The 19,446-nt window shown below is 54.8% G+C and overlaps 1 protein-coding gene across 3 annotated transcripts; it reads right to left on the reverse strand.

Annotated features, from left to right (window-relative positions):
* Window positions 1-50: 50 nt before the first annotated feature.
* Git1 (GIT ArfGAP 1) lies at window positions 51-16,246 on the reverse strand. 3 transcript variants are annotated; one of them, XM_076869263.1, is made up of 20 exons: window positions 16,026-16,246; window positions 9,908-10,041; window positions 9,127-9,239; window positions 8,900-9,005; window positions 8,152-8,369; window positions 7,975-8,069; window positions 7,594-7,636; window positions 5,129-5,177; window positions 4,676-4,748; window positions 4,028-4,125; window positions 3,562-3,673; window positions 3,293-3,426; window positions 3,001-3,153; window positions 2,645-2,875; window positions 2,505-2,558; window positions 2,260-2,346; window positions 2,088-2,161; window positions 1,771-1,953; window positions 1,584-1,647; window positions 51-1,424 (listed from the first exon to the last, which is right to left on the reverse strand). In XM_076869263.1, the coding sequence occupies exons 1-20, from the start codon at window positions 16,075-16,077 to the stop codon at window positions 1,212-1,214; spliced, it is 2,286 nt and encodes a 761-aa protein (XP_076725378.1). In that variant the 5' UTR covers window positions 16,078-16,246; the 3' UTR covers window positions 51-1,211. The 3 variants fall into 3 exon arrangements, with proteins under 3 accessions (XP_076725378.1, XP_076725377.1, XP_076725376.1); XM_076869262.1 differs by lacking the exon at window positions 16,026-16,246 and adding an exon at window positions 15,809-15,857; XM_076869261.1 differs by lacking the exon at window positions 2,505-2,558 and having other exon boundaries at window positions 16,026-16,164.
* Between the last annotated feature and the right edge of the window lie 3,200 nt (window positions 16,247-19,446).

Consider the following 19,446-nt stretch of genomic DNA (forward strand, 5'->3'; position numbering starts at 1 on the left):
AGGTCGGCCTTCACTCCCATCCCCAATTCTCTAAGCATCAGAAGGTGGCACATGGTCACTTATTTATTTTTGATACAAATGTACATGACACACATCTTGACAGTCAGCCTACCCACCACCACACAGGTAGGGCCTGGCCTCCTAGGGGAGGCTATAGAGAAGAGCTGGTGGGTGCTGCTGTCTGACTCTCCAGCCTTCTCGGACTGCTGCCAGGTCTCCACCTCCAGAAGGTAGGACCACTATGGGTGTAGAAGTGAGGATGGGTGCTGGCCCACTGAAGTTACAGGGAGGTGGCTCTCAGCTCCACAACCACCAGCTGAGTGTGGGACCCCGGGGAGCCAGCCCCAGGTGCTCAGTTTTCCACTTGCCAGTACTTTCTCCTCAAGGGAGGAGAGATGGAGGGAAGTGGTGTTGTTGTAGAGTAGGGATCCAAGTGGAGGCAGTGGTAGGACCACAGCTGGTGACCCCAGCAATCCCTGGTCCCAGATGTGGAAGAGGGAGGCTGACCCCAATGCTGTTCCCACTGTTCTGCTCCCTTTGCCCCTCAAAGCTCCAGATGGGCCAGGCATACAGGACGGCACTGCCGCCCGCACACTCGCACGCAGGGACACTCAAGTTACCACAAAGTTAAAATTAAGAAGGGGGGGAAAGGAGAGAAAAAAAGATTTTTCCAGTGTTTGCTGCTGGGGACCCCGGCACACAGGTTGGGCCTATGCCCTAGGCAGGGGCCGTTTGGCATTAAAGGAGAGCAGCAAGGGGGCTGGTGGCTACAGGACAGGGACATCCTTGGAGATTATGTACAAAGGAGGGGGATGCCCCCGCTCAGCCCCCAATAGGGCTGAAGTGGCTCATGGGGGTGGGGTGCATGTAGGGGGAGCTGCCCCATTTGGAGTGTCCCCATCCAACCCTTGGGTGAGGGTGCCCCAGAGGGTGATGGGCTGGGAGTGATGCCTTGCAGGCCCCTGCACAAAAGAAGGGAGGGATGCTATGTACAGGGGGGGAGGTGCATGGAATGTGGGGAACAGAAGCTCCTGCCACCCCACCTCCCCATACTTGGGGCTCAAGGGGATGGGCACCAGGGCACCTGGCTGCCAGGGGAGAGTGGCAGCACTAAGGGCACTTGTGCCAGTGGCTCTGTTGGGGTGGGTTAGTGTCTAGAGTGGCCCAGCTCCCGTGAGGTCCCAGGGTGTGGGTGAGGGCAGGGAGAGTGGTCATTGCTTCTTCTCTCGGGTGGTAATGGTGACCAGCTGCTTGGCGGCCTTGGCGATGTCATAGGCGCACTGGATGACCTGCTGAGTTAGCAATTGGAAGTCCACAGGGGCGCCGGGCTCTGGGGGAACCGTCTTCCGGCACTCACTCTGCAGCCGGTAGGCGCTGGCATTGAGCAGCCGCAGGGAGCTGCGCACGGGCTCCAGGGCTGGCCTCTGAAGGGAGGAATGAGGTTGGTCAGGCCTTGGACTTTTAAGCCATGCTTCTCAATTATGGCCCAGCCCCCGTGTCTCCACCAGGCAGCAGTCAGATTCCCTATGCCTGCCCCACCCCAAGGCCCTCCTTCCACTTTTGTTTCCCTCTGGCCCTGGTACCTTCGGGAAGAGAGAGGCCATTTCGGTCACAGCCAAATGGATCTTTTCTGAGCAGGGCACAAAACTGTGGAGGGGAGTGGAGAAGATGGTTTGGGGAGAATGCTCAAGTAAGGGTCCTAGGGACAAAACCAATCTCTCCCTCAACCCTGAACTGGAAGCCAAAAGAAGCCTGAGCCCACTTCCATACCTGTCATGCTTGAACTCCTGGGCAGCTCGCAATAGCTCCTGAATGTTCTTGGTGACCTGCTCTGTCTTTAGGATGACATCCTCAGTGCTGGGAAGCCCAGGGTCAAGGTCTCCATCCAGGCTGTCCAGCTCAGGGTGAAGATCGTCCTCCTTGCCCAGCTCTAGGAACCGCTTCCCTTCCAGCCTAAGCCCAGGTTTGGAAAGGAGAAGGATGTTCCAGCCACAGGCACCTTGCCTGTGCCCATAGATGCTTGTGCCCTCTCCACCTCCTCCCTCTGGGTGCTGGCAGACCTGGGAAGAGACCTGAGGGTACCTCACCCAAGCATAGCATCTCCACTCTGCGTGTTCTCATAGTCACTGTCTGCACCGCTGCCATGACGGGAAAGCTTGCTCTAGAGGGTGAGGGGAAGGCTGGCAGGTGAGTGTGTGTGTCCCTGGGCCCACAAAGCCCATGTCTCCCACACGGTCCCCACTGGAGCAGAAATATTACCGCATGGCGGCTTCCTTCCTGGGAGCATGACAGCAGCGGGGAGGAGGGAGTAAAGGGCACTGCGGAGGCAGATACCCCCTTCCGGATCTGAAATCCAGGGCAGGGCTCTAGTCAGTATCTCCTCCCAGCTCACCCACAGTGAAGGCTGAGACCATGTCTGTCCCAGCATCTAGCACAGCCTGACATCCACTGGGGCTCAAAACCTTCTGGCTGCAATGAACCCACCTTCCCCAGGCCCAGCTTACCCTGTAAAGGCCAGCAGGGACGTGCACTGAATAGATGGCATCATCCTCCAGCTCCTGGGGTGGTAGCACAGTGGGTGTCATGATGGGCCTTGTGGTAGCCCCATCCCTGTTACCCCACCTGAGACCCATGGGCAACTCACAGTGCTGTGGAAAGGCTGTAGCCGTGTGCTGAGCTCGTCCCCAGCTGTGCCCCCAAAGGGCTTTAGGGCGGAGCCTGGCTCATACATGGAGAAGGCCTGGCGGTCCCTGCGGTGGGTGCTCCCGCCAGGCCCCATGGGTGTGTGTTCTGCACGATCACTGGGGAGTGGGGGTGTGGGCATAGGCCCAGGTGGCTGCCGGAGCTGTAGGTTCTCTGCCTGTAGCTTGTGGATCTGTGAGTGCACAGTGTCCAATGCTGGATACAGGTAGGCACCCCCACTTTTGGGGGAGGGTGATTCCCCCCCTTCAGGAGGCCTAGAAGCCTTCCCCCTACTCCCAGGGAAGCTGCAGCCCTCACCTCCCTTTGCAGCCTCCTGAGCTCATCGCTCAAGCTGCTGTTGACCTTCATGAGCTGTTGCACTTTTGCCTCAGAGGTAGCCAGGGCCTTCTTCAGCTCTAGGTACTCCTGTAGTGTCACTGCCCCATCAGACAGGTCTGAGGAGTCCATGCTCTGTAGAGAGACAGAAGCTAGTCAGCCATAAGGTCAAGGGCCCTCCAAGCTGCAACCAGCCCATGTGTTCTCAAGGACTTGGGATACAAGACAGGGCTGGCCCTTGATGGGGGCACAGAAGTGGGGATAGTGCTCAGACCCGGGCACGGTTATTCCGAGTGGCACCAGCGCTGCGCAGGGGCTCCTGGTCTGTGTCCTCATCAGAAGCCACACTATCATAGTCATGCTGGTCGTCGAGGTCACTTTGATTCCGTGCAGTCAGCTCCAGGTTGTCTGAGGACAAAAGACCTGTCACTCTGCTTGCTCAGTCACACAACCCACTTATCATGTTCCCATGAGAAGGGAGCCACTGAGGAGAATATCCTGGGACAGTGTCCACTGCCCACATCCCCACTCATGCCCATCCACCTGTGGGGCTGCTCAGGCTCTTGCCCTGCTGCCTCCGCTTGGCCTCACTGAGAATGTCGATGATCAAGGTGGCAAACTCCCGGGCATTAAAGCGGGCCAACTTCTGTCGCCCCTGTAAGGCAGAAAGGGCCAGGTCAGCATAGGGATAAGGGGAGTATATATGGATGATCCACGTGGATGGGAACAAAGTAGCAAAATAGCACCTTGCCATCTGATCCAACCATAACTAGAAAACACCAGCCCAACTTCACCTGGTAGCTGTACCTGGAGCTGGGCCAGCATAGTTTCAGGTGCCCACAGAAGCCCTTGGGAAGAGACTGGACTCTAAGTGCTGAAAGAAGGGCTTCTTTCCTGCTCTAAGATCCCAGTGGCAACACCACCACCCCGCCTTCCCCTCCCCAGGTTGAGAAGACTAGACACCCAGGAAAGGAAGAGACCTCCTCAGCTCCCTCCCCAGCATTCTTACCTGATTCCGTGTGGCTGAGTATTCAGGGTTAACTGGCAGGAAGGGCACAGCACTGCGCTCTGTCACCAGGGTGCTGTGGTTTTGGGTAGCCAGCCACACTGTCGGGGAGGGAAGGGAGCAGATCATCCATAGGGGCCAGGCCTCCAGGGCAGAGGTGGGGTCAAGCCTTCCTAGCTCCTCCCTATACCCCCAAGGGGGTGTCCAACAGAGGTGGTCTCCATGCACTTAAAGCAAAGTTGGGTGAGGCCCATTAGTGACTGAGGCACAGAACAAGGCCTGTCACACCAGGCCACATTCAGAATTTGGGCTGGAATCTGGCTGTGGCCAGGAAGGAGTGATGCAGGGGGGCGGAGCAGGACTGGGGAGACAGCCAAAGTGGGAGACAGCCAGAGTATAGATGAGCTCCATTCCAGGGTTGGGGGCGGAAGGAACAGGGTGGCTGCCTCTAGCTCGGCACACCCTGCCCAGTGGGGGAAGCTGCCAGGCGGGCTCACCACTGGCAGAGGCTCCCTGCCAGGCCCCTGAGTAGCTCAAACCCCAGCCACCTCTTCTTAGTCCCACTAAAGGATCAGAGAGACCCACATCAGGCCCCAGCCTGTTACTGTAGGTCTCTCTCCCCAAGACCTCTGGTGTCCACCCATCACTCACCAGCATCATTTTCTCTTCTATCCACTTCGTCATACACGTCCATGGCGAGTTCCTCAAAAAGCCGGTTACTGAGCTGGAGGCAGAGGGGGATCCAGGCTCAACCGACCAACCACCCCAGAATGCCAACAAGGTCAGGATGTTGTGATACGTGGGCAATGGATCATGTCCTCTGTGCTGCCCAGCCCCAACAGTCTCAGAACTGGAAAATGGGTAGGGGTCTATGTGCCAAGCTCCATAGAGGAAGAGGACAAGAGGTCAGGCCAGTTAACGCTCTGGGATTCCTTATATGTTGGAGGGCAGAGTCAGGGTCAAAGATAAGAGCAAGGAGAGGTTACAGGGGAGCCCAATAAGGTTAGTGAGGGGGCAGGAGAGAGGAAGGAGGAGTAATAGCATGGGATGCAGCAGTCAAGAGAGGCAGTTCTAAGTGTCACAGGCCTGTGTGAGCAGACTCACCGCTTGCAGTTTCTTTTTGGCAGCTTTGGCCAATTCTGACAGATCCAGGCTGCAGATAAAGAAGGGAGAAGGGGAGAGACCAGACATAAGTAGTGGCCAGGCCCCTGCCAGTGACCTCCCAAACATGCAGGGTTCCCAGGGAGATAAGACCCTGATGTCACACACCAAGCGCCTTCCCGCCCTACCCAACCTCCAAAGCCTGCTGCCCGGCAGGCACGGTATACCTCTGAGACATGCACTTTTGCCGAGATCTAAGTCCAGAGGAAGGCAGCAGAGGGGAGAACAGGACAGAGGCAGCAATTACCCAGGAGCGGGCAGCACACACCTTCTTGTGTCAAGCTCAGACTGGTCTCCACACACACCCAACCCAGAGTGTACAAAAGGGAACTCACCTCCCCCTGACCTCTTATGCTGTGCTTTGCTCTTTCTCCATGACCCGTTCATCCACTGTCTGCTACCTGAGAGTTACCTACAGCCTTCCTAACCCTAAAGTCCTAGCCAAGTTTCCCAGTTCTGTCATAATTTCCTTTTGCCTAGGCCTTTGCAACACTCTCTTAACCCATCTCCTGCTTTGGGTCTTACCCTTAGAACTTTTTCCAGCCAGCAGTCAGGGTGATTTTTTTTTTTTTTTTTTTTTTTGGCAGTACCAGGGATTGAACCTGGGACACTTTATCACTGAGCTATACTCCCAGCCATTTTTACTATTATTTAAAAAAAATTTTTTTTTTAATTTTAATTTGTTACATATGACAATAGAATGAATTACAATTCATATTACACATACAGAGCACAATCTTATTATTACTATTAGTATTATTTTTGGGTGTGTTGCTGGGGATTGAACCCAGAGTCTCATGCATGCTAACCAAGCACTCTATCACTGAGCTCAATCCCCAACTCTCTTTACCTTATTTTATTATTATTTTTATTATTTATTTTCTTTTTTTAAAGAGTAGGGGACCCCGATAAGAACTGCCCTCTTTTTATTTTGGACAGGATTTGGCTAAGATGCTAAGGCTGGCCTTGATTTGCCATCCTTCAGCCTCAGCCTCCTGAATAGCCTGGATTACAGATGTACACCATTGCATCCCATCAGGGTGATCTGATTAGAAAGCGGTTGGCGGGCATCCCTGTGCTCCTGGAGAAGCTGCACAAAGTAAGGCCTAGCCTTGCAGCTCTCTGGTTGTACTACTCACACCCTGCCTTAAAACATTTCAATAATAACAGCATACTTCATCCAGTTTATCAAAAAGTTCACTTTATTTGCTAAATACTTCACATGCATTTCTTAGTTAATCCTTGCAACAGTCCTGAGCTAGGTCACCCCATCTCTAGGTGAGATAACTAAGGCTCAGAGAGGTTAGGTAGCCTACCTCAAGTCACAGAATCAATAAATAGCAGAGCTGACTCTACACATCCATGCTTGGAACTCTGCTCTGGGAATGGCAGCTAAAGCTCACAGGGCTGGTCATTCTCACACCTGACTCTCTCCAGTCTTGTTCTCTGTCTCTCAAAGTATGCTCTGGCCACACAAGCTGCCTGCAATTCCTGGACCTCTGTGCCTCTGTTATGCTGCTCTTGCTGTACTCCTCTCAGTGAACTAAGGCCTGGCCAGGCTGCCTCTCTGTCTAGTCTCAGTCCTCAAGGGCAAGGATCGTGTCTGAGTTACCTTTGTGTCTCCAGACAGAAGCGGGCTCTGACGAGGAGCGGGCTCTTCACTGAGTGTACATCCATATGTGGATATGTTTATTACACAAACATGCATGCACACATATCAGGCAGAATCAGATCAGAGAAGTAGGGCAGAATCCTGGGGTCTTAAAACAGAGGAGGTCTGTCTGGGTTTAGGGATCTGACCTGTCCAAGCCTGACCATCCCATCTGCCTACCAGCCCTTAGGGAGGAAAGATCCTCTCCCCAGATGGAGACATGAAGATATGGTTATCTGAGGGCCACCAGGTGGCGCCAGCATCTATCTTCTGAGCTGGTTGAGTGGCTAGGGGTGTCCCTCACAGTCCAGGCTCTTGGGGCCTCTAAGATCAGAGGCAGAAATGTCCCATTCATACTCTGCCCAATTTGAGAGGGCACAGGGGCCTTGTCAGCAGTCACACAGTAAGCCAGCTCCGTGGAGCCTAACTTCTCCCCACAGAGTGGAGGTTTTTCCTAATGACTGTAAGGCAGGTCGGAACTTAGTAGTCCACCCTCCCAGCCTGGGGCCTTTCTTTGCACCCAAGCCCTTCATGTTCTTGGACAATAATATGGCTTAGCTGTGTTGCACATACTGAGCTGACATGTACCTACCCTGGGGAGTGAAGACTGGGCTGTGAGTACCTGTGCCTCTAGCACCTGGGGATGGAGGGTCGGGTCCCAGGCTGAGACCTGGGGAGGGGCAAGGTGGGGCTCTGGGGTCAGGCACCCACATGGCATCCGGCAGTCTCTAAGAAGGGGCATAAGGTGGGCACTCACCTGTCAGCCATCTGTGGGATGATGTAATGCCCATTCTTGTGATCTGAACAAAAATAAAAATGCCAAGTCACTGATGTTGGGTGGCTTAGGCAGCTCAGAGCCCACCTCACTTCTGAGAGCAAGGCTTAGCACCCAGAAAGTGTCAGGGGAAAGGAAGGAGGGCAACCCAACCCAAGAGAACTGGGAACTGGCTGGAAGTTAGGCCCACCCCCACTCCCTGGCCCCAACATGCTGCAGCCCAGAGCCTGCAGCAATTTCACAGGAGCTAGTTGCCTAGCAACACTGTTCCCCAGCTGGCTTTGTCACTATGGCACCTGCCACTGGGGTGTGTCTGGGTCCCACCTGCTTGGCCCAGTCATGCCCACTCTGTGCTCTGCTCACCCGGCTTGCGTCCACAGAGGTAGAAGGCCAACCTGTCAGTTAGCTCATACTGGCACTCGACTAGCCTTTCCGCCAGCTCATGGTGTCCCGCCTGCCTGTGGGGAGGGGGCATGGCTCAGCCCTGCAGCAGCAGCCCACTCTCCACCACCCAAGCCTCACCCTTTAGCTGACCCTCACCTGGCATAGTCGATGGGTGTGCGGCCATTGACATCAGGGGAACCAGGATCAGCCCCATACACCACCAGCAACTCAGCCTGCAGTGTCTGCCCTGCCTTGGCAGCCACATGCAGAGGTGTGGTGCCCTTCTCTGGGTGGAAGAAGTTGGCCTGAGCACCCAGGGACAGCAGGCGTAGACATGTCTCCAAGTTGCCTGTCCGCACACTTGAGTGCAGTTGCTGTAAGGGGTAGAGCGTGCAGTAAATATGTGAGTGTGCAAGGTACACTGCCAACACCCAGGCTGTACCTGGCCCAGGCTGCTCCTGGGACTCGTACCAGCTCCAAGGGGCCCAGCCAAAATTGGGTCATGTCAGGGAGGACAGAAGGTTTCCCTATTCAGAGTTAATGCCAATTAATAGTTATTGACAATCATCAAGTACCACATGCTGTGTGCTCTGCTTGAGACAGACATTACCTATGAGGGAGATGCTGTTACTATATTTTACAGATGAGGAAACTGACTGCCTAAGAAATTGTCCCAAGATTTCCCAGCTTTCAAGGAACAGCTGGGGGAGTCTAGCTTTACATGACCACTTAGAATCTGAAGAGTCTTTGCCACTTCCAGCTTGACAGAGCAGTCTTACTGTTCTCCCCTACCTGGCTGCTTGGGGGGTATAATGCTCAGTGGTAATGAAGGAGAGGCCTCAGGGTGTCATTGGTCTGGGAAAAAGAGAAAAGGTCTATCCATCCATTGTGGGGCCCCTCGAACCTTGCTGAGGTCTTTGGCGGTGACCCCATCATCATCCCGGCAGGGAAGCTTGTGCACAAACGCCAGCATCTGGTACTTGGCCCTGATGAACTCTGACTTGATGGGGCTGCATGGGGCACACAGGAGGCAATGGGGAGCAGGGCCAGAGAGGCTGGTCATCTGGCCACCTCCCAGGCCCCTGTACCAGAGTACACAGCACTGCCCACCACCCTTGCAGCCCCACTCACTGGACTTTGTCTTGGGGGTTGGCTTTGCGCCGGCCGCTCTGTACTTGTGCGGGGTCCAGCAGGGAGTGTTCCCAGATGGAGTTGGCCCCGTTGCTGGCGAGCGTGTGTACCATCTGCAGGGAAGAGATGCCAAGTGAGAGTGCCCACTGCGTGCCGGGCACTGGGGGAAACACGCCTTGAGCGCCTGCCATGGCTAGAAACAGTACTAAGGGGCCTACTGTGTGCCTGGCACTACATGCCTCCATCCAGTCAGGCCACCCAAAGATGAGGGTCCTGTTTAACACTTTAGGTTGCATGGTGAGTGTGCCAACATTCAGAAAGATTAAGCAACTTGCTCAATGCCACCTGTTCAATCTAATAAGTGGCAAATCTGGTTTAAAAGGTTCCTTTCTATGTGGGGTAAGCAGATTGGTAGAAAGGGTTAGTATCAAACGGGCATAGTCGTACACATCTGTAATCCCAGGGGTTCAGAAGGCTGAGGCAGGAGGATTGCAAGACCAATCTTAGCAATTTAGCAAGTCCTTAAGGACTTAGTGATACCCTGTTTCAAAATAAAACAAAAAAAGGCTGGGGATGTAGTTCAGTAGTTAAATGACCCTGAGTTCAATCCCTGGTACCAAAAAAAAAAAAAAAAAAGTAAAGGTTAGGAATCAGGCTCTGCCCAGGTGGGCAATGCCCCTAAAAGCTGCTGATCCCAGATAGGTATATAGTAGGTATGAAGGAAATATGCCCAGGCTCAGCACACTGTCTGTGGGAAGGAACACCCAGCCCAGCCCTGTACCTGCAGCAGAGTGGGAGGCCAGGCGCTATGGCGAAGGTGCTTGACGATGGAGATGTGGCGTCCCAGGCTCCGGTGCACACTGCAGCACTCGTCACACACCAGCACGCCCCTGCTGATGGATGCCCAGCCAGGGTCTGGGGAAAGAAGGCAAGGGTCAGCTGGAGCTGAACAATAGGTGAGACCTCCTGAGTACCTGCACTGGGCCCATACTATGCTTAGTGCTTTGTGTATACACAGTCACTCAGTCCCTAGTAGTCTAGGAGCTGGGTTACCGATGAGGGACTCCCTCATTCAGGTTCACAGCCGGGGACTGACAGAGCCACACCTTTCTTACACCTGCTCCTCTGGGGACCTAGGATCCCCAGGGCCCGTTCAGTGGGTAAAGCTTCCTGTCCTGTAGCCACCACTACAGATCTCACAGCCTTTCCTCAGGGAGCAAGGTTGCTGCCCTAGTCTCCTCCCAGGAAGGCAAGAATCCCCTGTGGGATGTGGCCTTGACATCATGTGCCAGAGAGCCCAGGGTAGCCCTCCTCTTCTGGGGCAGTACCATATTTCTCCTACATGCATGGTTCTGTTGGGCCGCAATCTGGCTGGGCACAAAATAACCAAGCCGCCACGAGGCACTTGTAGGTTCAAATAGGAACTACTTTATTGCCCGAACTCTCACCAGCACTCCACGCGCACTCCCTAGGAACTCTCTCAGCCCTCTACCGGGCTCCGCAAGAACTCAATGGGAACTCTGTGAGAACTCAAAAGCAGGAGCCGCCCTATTGCCGAACAGCAGGGGTCTATATACAACTGAATACACAGCCTGTTCCAATCCAGCAACATCCAGTCACTGCAATTATACACAGCTTGACTTAATTATCATCATCTTAATGGCTCCCTGGCTTCACCTCTCAACCACTCCTTCTGGCAAAATGCCAGGCGCCATCCCGACTCGGCTGTGGCACTCAACACTGTTTGAACCTGCTTGACAGATCACATTGCTCCACAGGCTCCTGCTCCTGCCCCTGCCCCTGCCCCTGCCCCTGCCCCTGCCCTTGCACTAGCAGGTGAGAGGCCCTTTCAGACCTGAGCCTCCTTACCACCATTATTGTGGGCTGGACCCACTTCCAAGAAGGATGAATAGAGCAAAGGAACAAGTCAGATGCTTTGCAGTTGAGGCCTCTTACAACTGCCAGGCATAGGAGGAAATGCTATCCTGCTTTACAGATGAGGATATAGAGGCTCAGAGAGGTCAGAGGTCTTGCTCAAGGTCACAGAGCTAATGAGTAGAATTGGTAAGATGTGAACCCAAGCATTTTGACTCCCCAAACCAGTTCAGGTCTACATACTTGCTGATGCCCTCTGCCCCTATAGCCCTGGATGGGCACAAGCTTGGGAGCCACCATCCACTCCTTAGGGAGAAGTACGCTTTGGAAACAAGAAGTGCTAGGATGGGGTGAAAGCCCCTGGGGTCCTTCTGAAGGGCAAGTAAGATGCCACCCATCCCGGGCCCCTCAGGAGAGGGGGAGGAGACAGCTGCATACAACTCAGGCTGTGGAAAGGTCACTGGGGAGAAAGCAGTCATTGTGTATAGCCCAAGAGGGGGCAGGGAGCTTCTCTCCCAGATACTCGGCTCTGCCCAGGCCCCAGGCCCCCGCCCCAGCTCAGGAAGTCCTTTCCTGGGGTGGTGGCAGCAGCTGCGATGAGATGAAGGAGATGACTCTTGGCCTTGCACTGTAGTGCTCAAGGTGCCCAATAGTGGTCCCCCAAAGAGGGAAACAGGCTTGAGATGATGAGATTCTCTCCCAACCAGGAGATTCTAAGGCCCTTCCCCAGAAGGACACCCATCAAAATTTCCACAATTGTGAGCAGACTAAGGGTCTGAACTTTGCCCATGGCCAGTGTCCCCCAATAAAGAATGGGAACACTAAGTGGAAGAGAGCTCAGTCTTTGTTTGGGCTTAGGGTTCTTTAGGGACCCCACAAAACAGGGCAATGAGGGATGCACAAGGCAACTGTCATATACCTTCCTAGAGGGCTGATACCAGGGATTCATGAGGAAGGAACCAGCCATCTATGACAAGAGGGGGAGCCATAGGGCACACTTTTGTATTGGGCTTTACCAAAACAGGGATGTATCCCAAGCATGGAAACCACCCTCCCGACTCTCAAATACCACTGGGTCAGGGGGTCTGCTTGCCAGTCACCTCCGGCAGCCCAGGCAGGAAGCGGGAAATGATGCAGCCTAAATTCCTCTTGTTGAAATGGTGGGGTTTCCTGTAAGTGGGGAGCCGCCCAGGCCAGGATCATAAATGGGCTGCCCCGAGGCCTCCACCCCAGGCCTGTTGCTCTACCAGACAAGCTAAGACTGGAAAGGCCAGCTAGATATCCAGAGCCAGTGGCCCCAGAACTCTAAACTGTGGGCAGACCAGACATGGTAAGGCTCTTGATATGGCAATCTCTAAAAGACCAGGACCAGAGGAATATGGTCCAAGGCTTTGTCTGGCAATAGAGACAGCCCAGCTTGAGAATACTCCTCTCTCCTCTGTGATGATCTGAAACAGGAAGGGTGGGCAGGAGACACTGTCCTGGTCTGGGCCACACTGCTGCCAGCTCAGTTCTGAGTTCTGGATGACATAGAAGGGGAGCCTACCCTAACCATTCTACCTACACCATCTGCCCAAGTGGCTTTGGGTCTACTAAACAGAATCCTTAAACCCCACCTGGGCCGGTTCCTAAGCAGAAGGGTCAGGTAGAGTTTCTTTCTTTTTTTTTTTTTTTAAGTTGCATAGGGACTCAGTAAGTTGCTGAGGCTGGCTTTGAACTTATGATCCTCCTGCCTCAGCCTCCTGAGCCACTGGGTTTACAAGCATGTGCTAGGACCTAGCAAGAGTTTCTAAAAGTCAAACAGCTATTGAGTTTAAGGAATCCTTGCTCCTAAGAAGCTCCTTGGACCAAACTTGGGGGAGAAGGAACAGGGAATGTAAGTGTTAAAGGGGAGGTGGTAGCTTCCTTCTGGCTCCATAGTCAGGGTGTGGGTCTGGTATGTGTGAATAGGCTGCAGGAGGGATCATGATAAAATGTTAAACTAGTGTCAACCCCAAGGGAGCCTCTACTAAGGTGAATTCATGCCACTACCCAAAGCCATTAGTGGCTTCTAGGGCCAGTAGGTCTGTATAGAAAGACCAGCCTCAGGCTTTCCTCTCCTGAGCTAAAGGCCAGATCCTCAGTAGGCAAGAGGGAAAGCAGACAAGAGTGGGGACAGAGGTGAGACTGGTGGTTACCTTTGGTGATATGGACTGGGGAGGGGTAGAAGGAAGCCCCTGAGAATAATGGAAATGTTCTACACCTTGAGCACAGTGGTATTTTCATAGGTTTACACAGGTGTGAAAATCCATAAGAGAAACACTAAGGTGCAGGTATGTCTGTGAGTTATACCTCAGTAAGAAGAAGAAAAGCCCAACATTTACCCCATCCCAAAAGCTACATTAAGAGAAATGAGCCTGCAGGTTAACTTGCAACATGTCTCCTGTCAGTGGCCTGCCCACCTACAGGATGGGGATCTTGAGGTCTTCGTGCCTGTGCCCAGGGTTCCCATGAGGTAAGTAGGTTCTTAAGGGACAGGCCAGGAAGCTTGGGACAGGGGCCATGTGTCAGGGTGGGTGAAGACAAAGGAATGGGGAACCAACATTCTCCAGGATGCTCCAATGCCTGCTTCTCTCCTGGACTCCCAAGGCAGGCAGGGATGCAGATATCACTGTTTAGGTAGCACAAACTGCCATAGCAGCCATGCCACATCCAGCTGTCTTGCACCGTACATTAATCCCTGGGTGATGGGGCCCTTTGGGCATAGGCTGCATTACCTCTCAGGTCCATCGGCCCCTCTCCCCCAAATGAACCAATTATGAAAAGGCCATGATGCCACCCCTGGGGTTCGGACTGTAGGGTTTCTATCACTGTGAGAGAAGCTAGTGACTGAGTTGGAGTCATACACCAAGAAGGTTGGCACTGGGTCTTGACTCTAAACTGCTGGGTATCCTCATGTCTCTTTTGCCCAAGATGCTACAGGCCCAGATTGAGAATGCCACTGCTGCCAGGGCCAGCATGGTAGGGTGGGGGTATGGTATAGTCCTGAGAAGCTCTGAAACACTGGGACTTGGGGAGTGCCTGCCATGTGGCAGACACCATGCTATGTGCTGAGGTGGGATGATGAGTAAGACTTTGTCAATATCCTGCTCACCTCATTATCTTCTTGATGAGGTGAGGGCCATCCTGGATCAGGGGAAAAGGAGGTACCCTGGGCACAAATGCCTCTTGAGAGCAGAGTTGCCAAACACATCTGATGAATACTATTCCTCTCCCCAAGGCCACCAGGCATCCAGAGACTCCAGTGACACACTCACAGGGAACACAGAAAGGACAACTGTTTTGCTGATATTGCTCTATAGCCTCTGCCCCAGAATCAGGAGCACAGATTCAGAGATTGGGGGTGGGGTGGGGGCTTGGAATCCATTTCTACTCTAATTCCTTTGCCTCACAGTTGAGGAAACTGAGGCCCAGAGTGAGGAAAGTCTTTCAGTGAATCACAGAGTAAACTGGAAAGAGAGGCAACACCAAAATTCAAGCTACCTGATGAGGTGCCTGCCTGCTAAACCTCTCCCTCCCCTAACAGTGGTATATAACAGCTTGGGACAGAGAGAAGGAAGACAAGGTCTCCTCTTACCCTTTCCATTCCCAGACCTGACCATGGTTGGGGAAAGGGAATCACAATTTCTAGCTAATTTGGGGTAAGGACACCCATCCCAGGTTACTTCCTTTAGGGCTATCCAAACCAAGAGAGGATACAATGAGATATCTTGTGCCAGTGCTTCTGCAAGGTATCCATAGCTCCCAAATGCTCTAGCTTGGAGCACAAGAACTAATAGGCTATCTGTGGGGGCCCAAATTGTTGGGATCTGAGGCTTTCCAAGAAGTGAGTGGCTTGAAGTTAAGGACCCACACAATAGCACCCTATACTTTCACAGTCTCCTTGGAGTTCACAGACCCCCTGAGCCTGCCCAGGAAGATAATTCCTTTTCTAAAGAATGGATGGTCAAGGTCCAGAGCTTCCTTCCCCAGACCAGCTGCTAGTCCCTATCATTGCTTGTGTCTTCCCATATCATAAGGGAGCAGCCTCTTGGGTCACTGCCCCTCACTTCCTCAGAAAGTCAAGGAGTTTTAAGCCAATCAGACCTAACTCTGCTGGAAAGGAGAAGGAAAACACTGCATAAGTACAGCCAGAAGGCGAGCCAGGAAACCAGCTGGATGAGGAGAGATTTGGTCACCCCTTGCCACTACTCTACCCTCTACCCAATTCTGGCCAAACTGGGCTAGAAAACCAGAAGAGGCTCGTGTCCAGACCAATGACACGATTGGTCAATGCCAAGACCACTTTCCCAGGCAGGCCTCACTAGGAACAGGAAAAGCCAAATCCAGCTGTTCCCAGTTAACCAGAAGGCCAGGGGATGCTTCCGGAAGAAGATGCCCTGGCTCGGACTAGCCCTGAATACCAGGCCCTACAAGGAGTCCCAGCTTTGGAAACCAGAGGCAGGGAGTCTTAGGAATAGCCATCCCCTCAGGCGCTCCTGAGGCAACTGTATCTAAGCCCCCTGGCTCATCTGCCCCTTGCCCTCTGCCACCCCAGCGAGCGTGCGGACCATGCAAGCAGCAGGTGCAAGACGCGGGGGTGGCACTGAGACGACACAAAAAACGGACTCGCGCCCACCTCCTAAATCCTGCCGGCCTCTACCGGAGCCCTCCAGCCGCCCTAGGCTGGCGCTTCCGTTTGGATACCGAGATGGAGGTGGAGAGGCAGCTAGCTGCCCGCCTCCCTCAAACTGAGGGGAGGTGGGAGGCGGCGCCGGGAATGTCCTACCTCACTCGTCCACGGACTCTACCGATTAGGAGCCCCTCAGGCCGACCCTCCGCCAAGGACGCGGTTCCGCAATGGCCACGGCTGGGGCTGGGGCCGAGGCCGGAGGCCGCAGCCCCCCGCCCCGCCCTCCGGCCGGGCACAGCGCACCCTCCAGGCCCCGGCGCCCGCCCGGCGGCGGCCTGGGTGTGCGGTCCCGCCCCCGGCCCAGCCAGCTTACCCGGAGCGCTGCAGTCCGCACACACCTCCGCTCGCGGCCCCTTCCGGGACATCCTCAGCGGCGACGCGGCCGCAGCCCTCTGGGCCAGCGTGGGGGGCGCGGGCAGCGGGCCCGGGTGGCGGCGGCGGCCCTGCTGCCCGGCCCCGCTCCCGCAAGGCCCCGGGTAGGCTCCGCGCGCCCAGCCAACCGTCCGCTCCTGGGGCTGGCCCGGAACCCGCCGTGCCCGCCTGCCCGCTCGCCCTCGGCGCCCTCCGCCCCGCGCCACCCCACCGCCGCTCGCCGTTCGCTCTCCCCGCCCCCTGCGCGGCTCCCGGCCGCTCCTGCAGGAAGCGGCGCAGGCCCTGCCCACCGGGGGAGGGGCGGCCCACACCCCCGCCCCGCCGCCCGGCGCTGCCGGCCGCGCCTCCTGGAGAAAGGAAGCCGGGAGCGCGGGCGGGAGGGGGCGGGGGTCCTTAAAGGGACCACTGCCGACGCAGGCTGCGTTGCCTGCAACGGTGGCCTCTGCTCTGGCGCTCCCCAGGCCCGGAGGCTGTGTGAGTCATTCTTACGGTCTGCTCCCTTTCACTTTCGGCGTAAGTGTTGAGGGCGGGGGTGGTCCTGAGACGCTTGGCCCCGCGACTGTGAACCAAGTCGTGTGGAGACCAGGGAAGGGAGGAATGAGCTGGAGGCCTGGGTCCCCTCCCCATCAAAGGGGCTGTGCCTTGGGGTGCCCATCTATCTTTGGTTGGGGCGAGGTTCGCCTCCAGGTTCCCCGTGTGTCCACATCTGTGTCTAGGTGGGTATCTGGTCACACCCTTGCTCTGTATGCACACTGCCAACAATATGGATGCCCAGGTACCAGAGAGGTCATGCAGTGTGTCCCCCTGCATCCAGACTAAAATACATTCATCCCTTCATTCTTGCTTCCATTTGGATGTTTTTAAAGCCCTCCTGAGGAGTGACCAGTGTGTCTGTATGCATTAATATCCCCCCTTTTTAAAATCTGCTTTGTATGTATACATGGTGTTTCTAGGCCACCAGAGGTGTGTGTGTACAGAGACTGTGCATATAATACACAGGCCATTTCTTGTGAGGCCTTTCTTCCTAGACTTCACAAGAAGAGGAAGGAGGGGACATTGTGGGGGGCCGGCAGAGAGCCCAAGTACCGGCCGCACGTGGGTGCACCCTGGCACTGAGCATGCTCCCTCCTACACGTGTGCTCTGTGGCCCCAGCCCCCATCCCTGCAGCAGCTAAAGGCCAGTGTTTTCTGCTTGTGGGCAGAAGGCAGAGGTGCCCAAGACGAGGCCTGGGGGCCAGCTCAGTGGTGACACAACTAAGGGAGAGCTTCCCCCGCCCCCTCCCCGCCCCTGCTCCAAGGGACTCCTGCTCAATAACAGAGCAAGGGTTGGGGGGAGTCCTTGGGCATGGTTCCCCAGTGGGTCGATTTATCCCAGTGGTGCCAGAGCAGCAGTGACTTGTAGGTGGGCAGACTCCTTCCCTAGGGAAGACAAGTAATGCTTATGAGTCACACCACCCGAAATACATGCAAAGCTGCCTCCACCGCCTTTCACTGCAGCCCAGATTGACAAGTTTGTTTGAAATTGCGATCCACGGGATATATTTATAATCGCACCTTAAAAAAAAATTAGACTTCTCCTCCCCCCAGCAGCTCAGCTGGTGGGGTTTGTGCAAGCAGATAAGTCGCGGGTGTGTGTTTGAGGGGCGGGAGAAGCACCACCTGCAGTCCTTGTGGTGCACTCGCTCCAAGGAGTCCAGGGGCTTGGAGCTCCAATGGGAGGAGGGGTGCACTGGAGGAGTGGCCTGGAAGCCAGTACTGGGCGCTCAGCCCACTTACGGTGGCCGCCCGTTCACCCCCGATCGACCCCCAGCTATGGAATTTCATTTATTAAATGTCGAGGCGGCTGCTGGCAGTCCAGCCGCTTGGTTGTCTTTGTTTCTTCGCTGTGTGGGCGCGTCTGGAGCACGTGGCAGCCAGAGCGCTCAGACCAAGGAGAAAGCAACTTGGGTTTGGTGTCAATGGCCGCCTGGCAAAAAGAGAACCGGGCTGTCCAGGCTACAGTTGCCTTCTAATCCAGCATGAACCTTCCTTTCCTTCGGGTTCGGGGTTGTGCAGAGAAAGAAGACCGATTCACCCCCTGTCCCCACCCATCTCCTGGTTGGCCCCTGGATTGGTCCTGGCATGGACACACTGTCTAAACTTTGTTCCTGAACCCCTAGCATCGTCATAGCGAAGCTTCTACGCTTGAAGCTGGGGATAAAAGGATTTTGGATTTCTCGATGGAGATGTCACCACCCCAGGAAGCGGGACAGCTAAAGTGGAACCATATACAAGAGTCTAAAAACAATTTAATGAGATGTACAGGCATTCTCTAGGCCGCTCCTCGACGCCCCTCCCTCGCTTTAGCCCTACCCATCTCGGGCTGCAGCCACGACACTCTGCTGACCTCTAGTGGTGAAGGTGGGCAGCGGTTCCGAGTTCCCGAGACGCCAGCCGACTCCTCCCAGGCTGGAGAAAGGGGCGAGGCAGTCCGCTCCTCCCTCATCCTTTCCCGCCGGGGCCTGGCACCATAGGGTGTGGAGGAGGAAGAAGAGAAGACCACACAAAGAAACCTGAGAGAGGCGTGGGAATTTGCAAGCTTTTTCTGGCACCTCCCACACAAACACTTCTTGGATTGTTGTTCTAAGTAGGGCTGATGTGGAATCCCTTTTTCCTGCCTTGTTTTAAGGTGGGCTCAAGAAGGCACTGGTTGTACCACCTGTCTCAGTCAGTGTCTGGTTGTACCACCTGTCTCAGTCTGCCTGTTTGTGGGAGGGAGGCGCCCGTTTCCAGGGCAGTTATTATCCTTAGCTCACCCCAGGAGGTAGTATCCAGTCTGTTTTTAGAGGTGAGCGGACCGAGAAACAGAAGATGTGAGCATTTGCTTAAGGTCCAGCAATTAGGAAGGAGGTATTCAAACTCAGGTCTCTGACATCATAGTTCCACTTTCCTTCAGGGGCTGGGCCAAGCCTCTCGATTCTTCCAGTTCTTGCAACTGGCGGCTCCAGAGGCCAATTCCACTTTTACCACACCCTCTGCAGGGACCGTTCTGGAAGGACCTCTGCCCTGGGTCATCCAGGGAGGAAGCAGTCTGGAATCAGTAAACTTCCCTTATTGAGGGGCCCTCATGGGGGTAGAGGTGGGGAATTGCCACCTGCTGCTTTCTCCGCCCAACCTCACTCTGGTTCTTGCTGAGCAATCATCTTTCCGGTGTCATGTGTGGAATGTGAGTTTATTTCTAAGAGGGCAGGGAATATCTTGAGGAAATATTTCAGGTGCTAGACCCTTGGCTTCTCCAGTGTCTCTGGTACTGATTCCCTGCATCTTTCTCAAGTGTCCTGCGTAAGCCACTCTCTTCTGGGAATCTGGAATTCTCCTCAAGG

Source organism: Callospermophilus lateralis, chromosome 11 (assembly GCF_048772815.1).
Source record: "Callospermophilus lateralis isolate mCalLat2 chromosome 11, mCalLat2.hap1, whole genome shotgun sequence".
Taxonomy (NCBI): Eukaryota; Metazoa; Chordata; class Mammalia; order Rodentia; family Sciuridae; genus Callospermophilus; species Callospermophilus lateralis.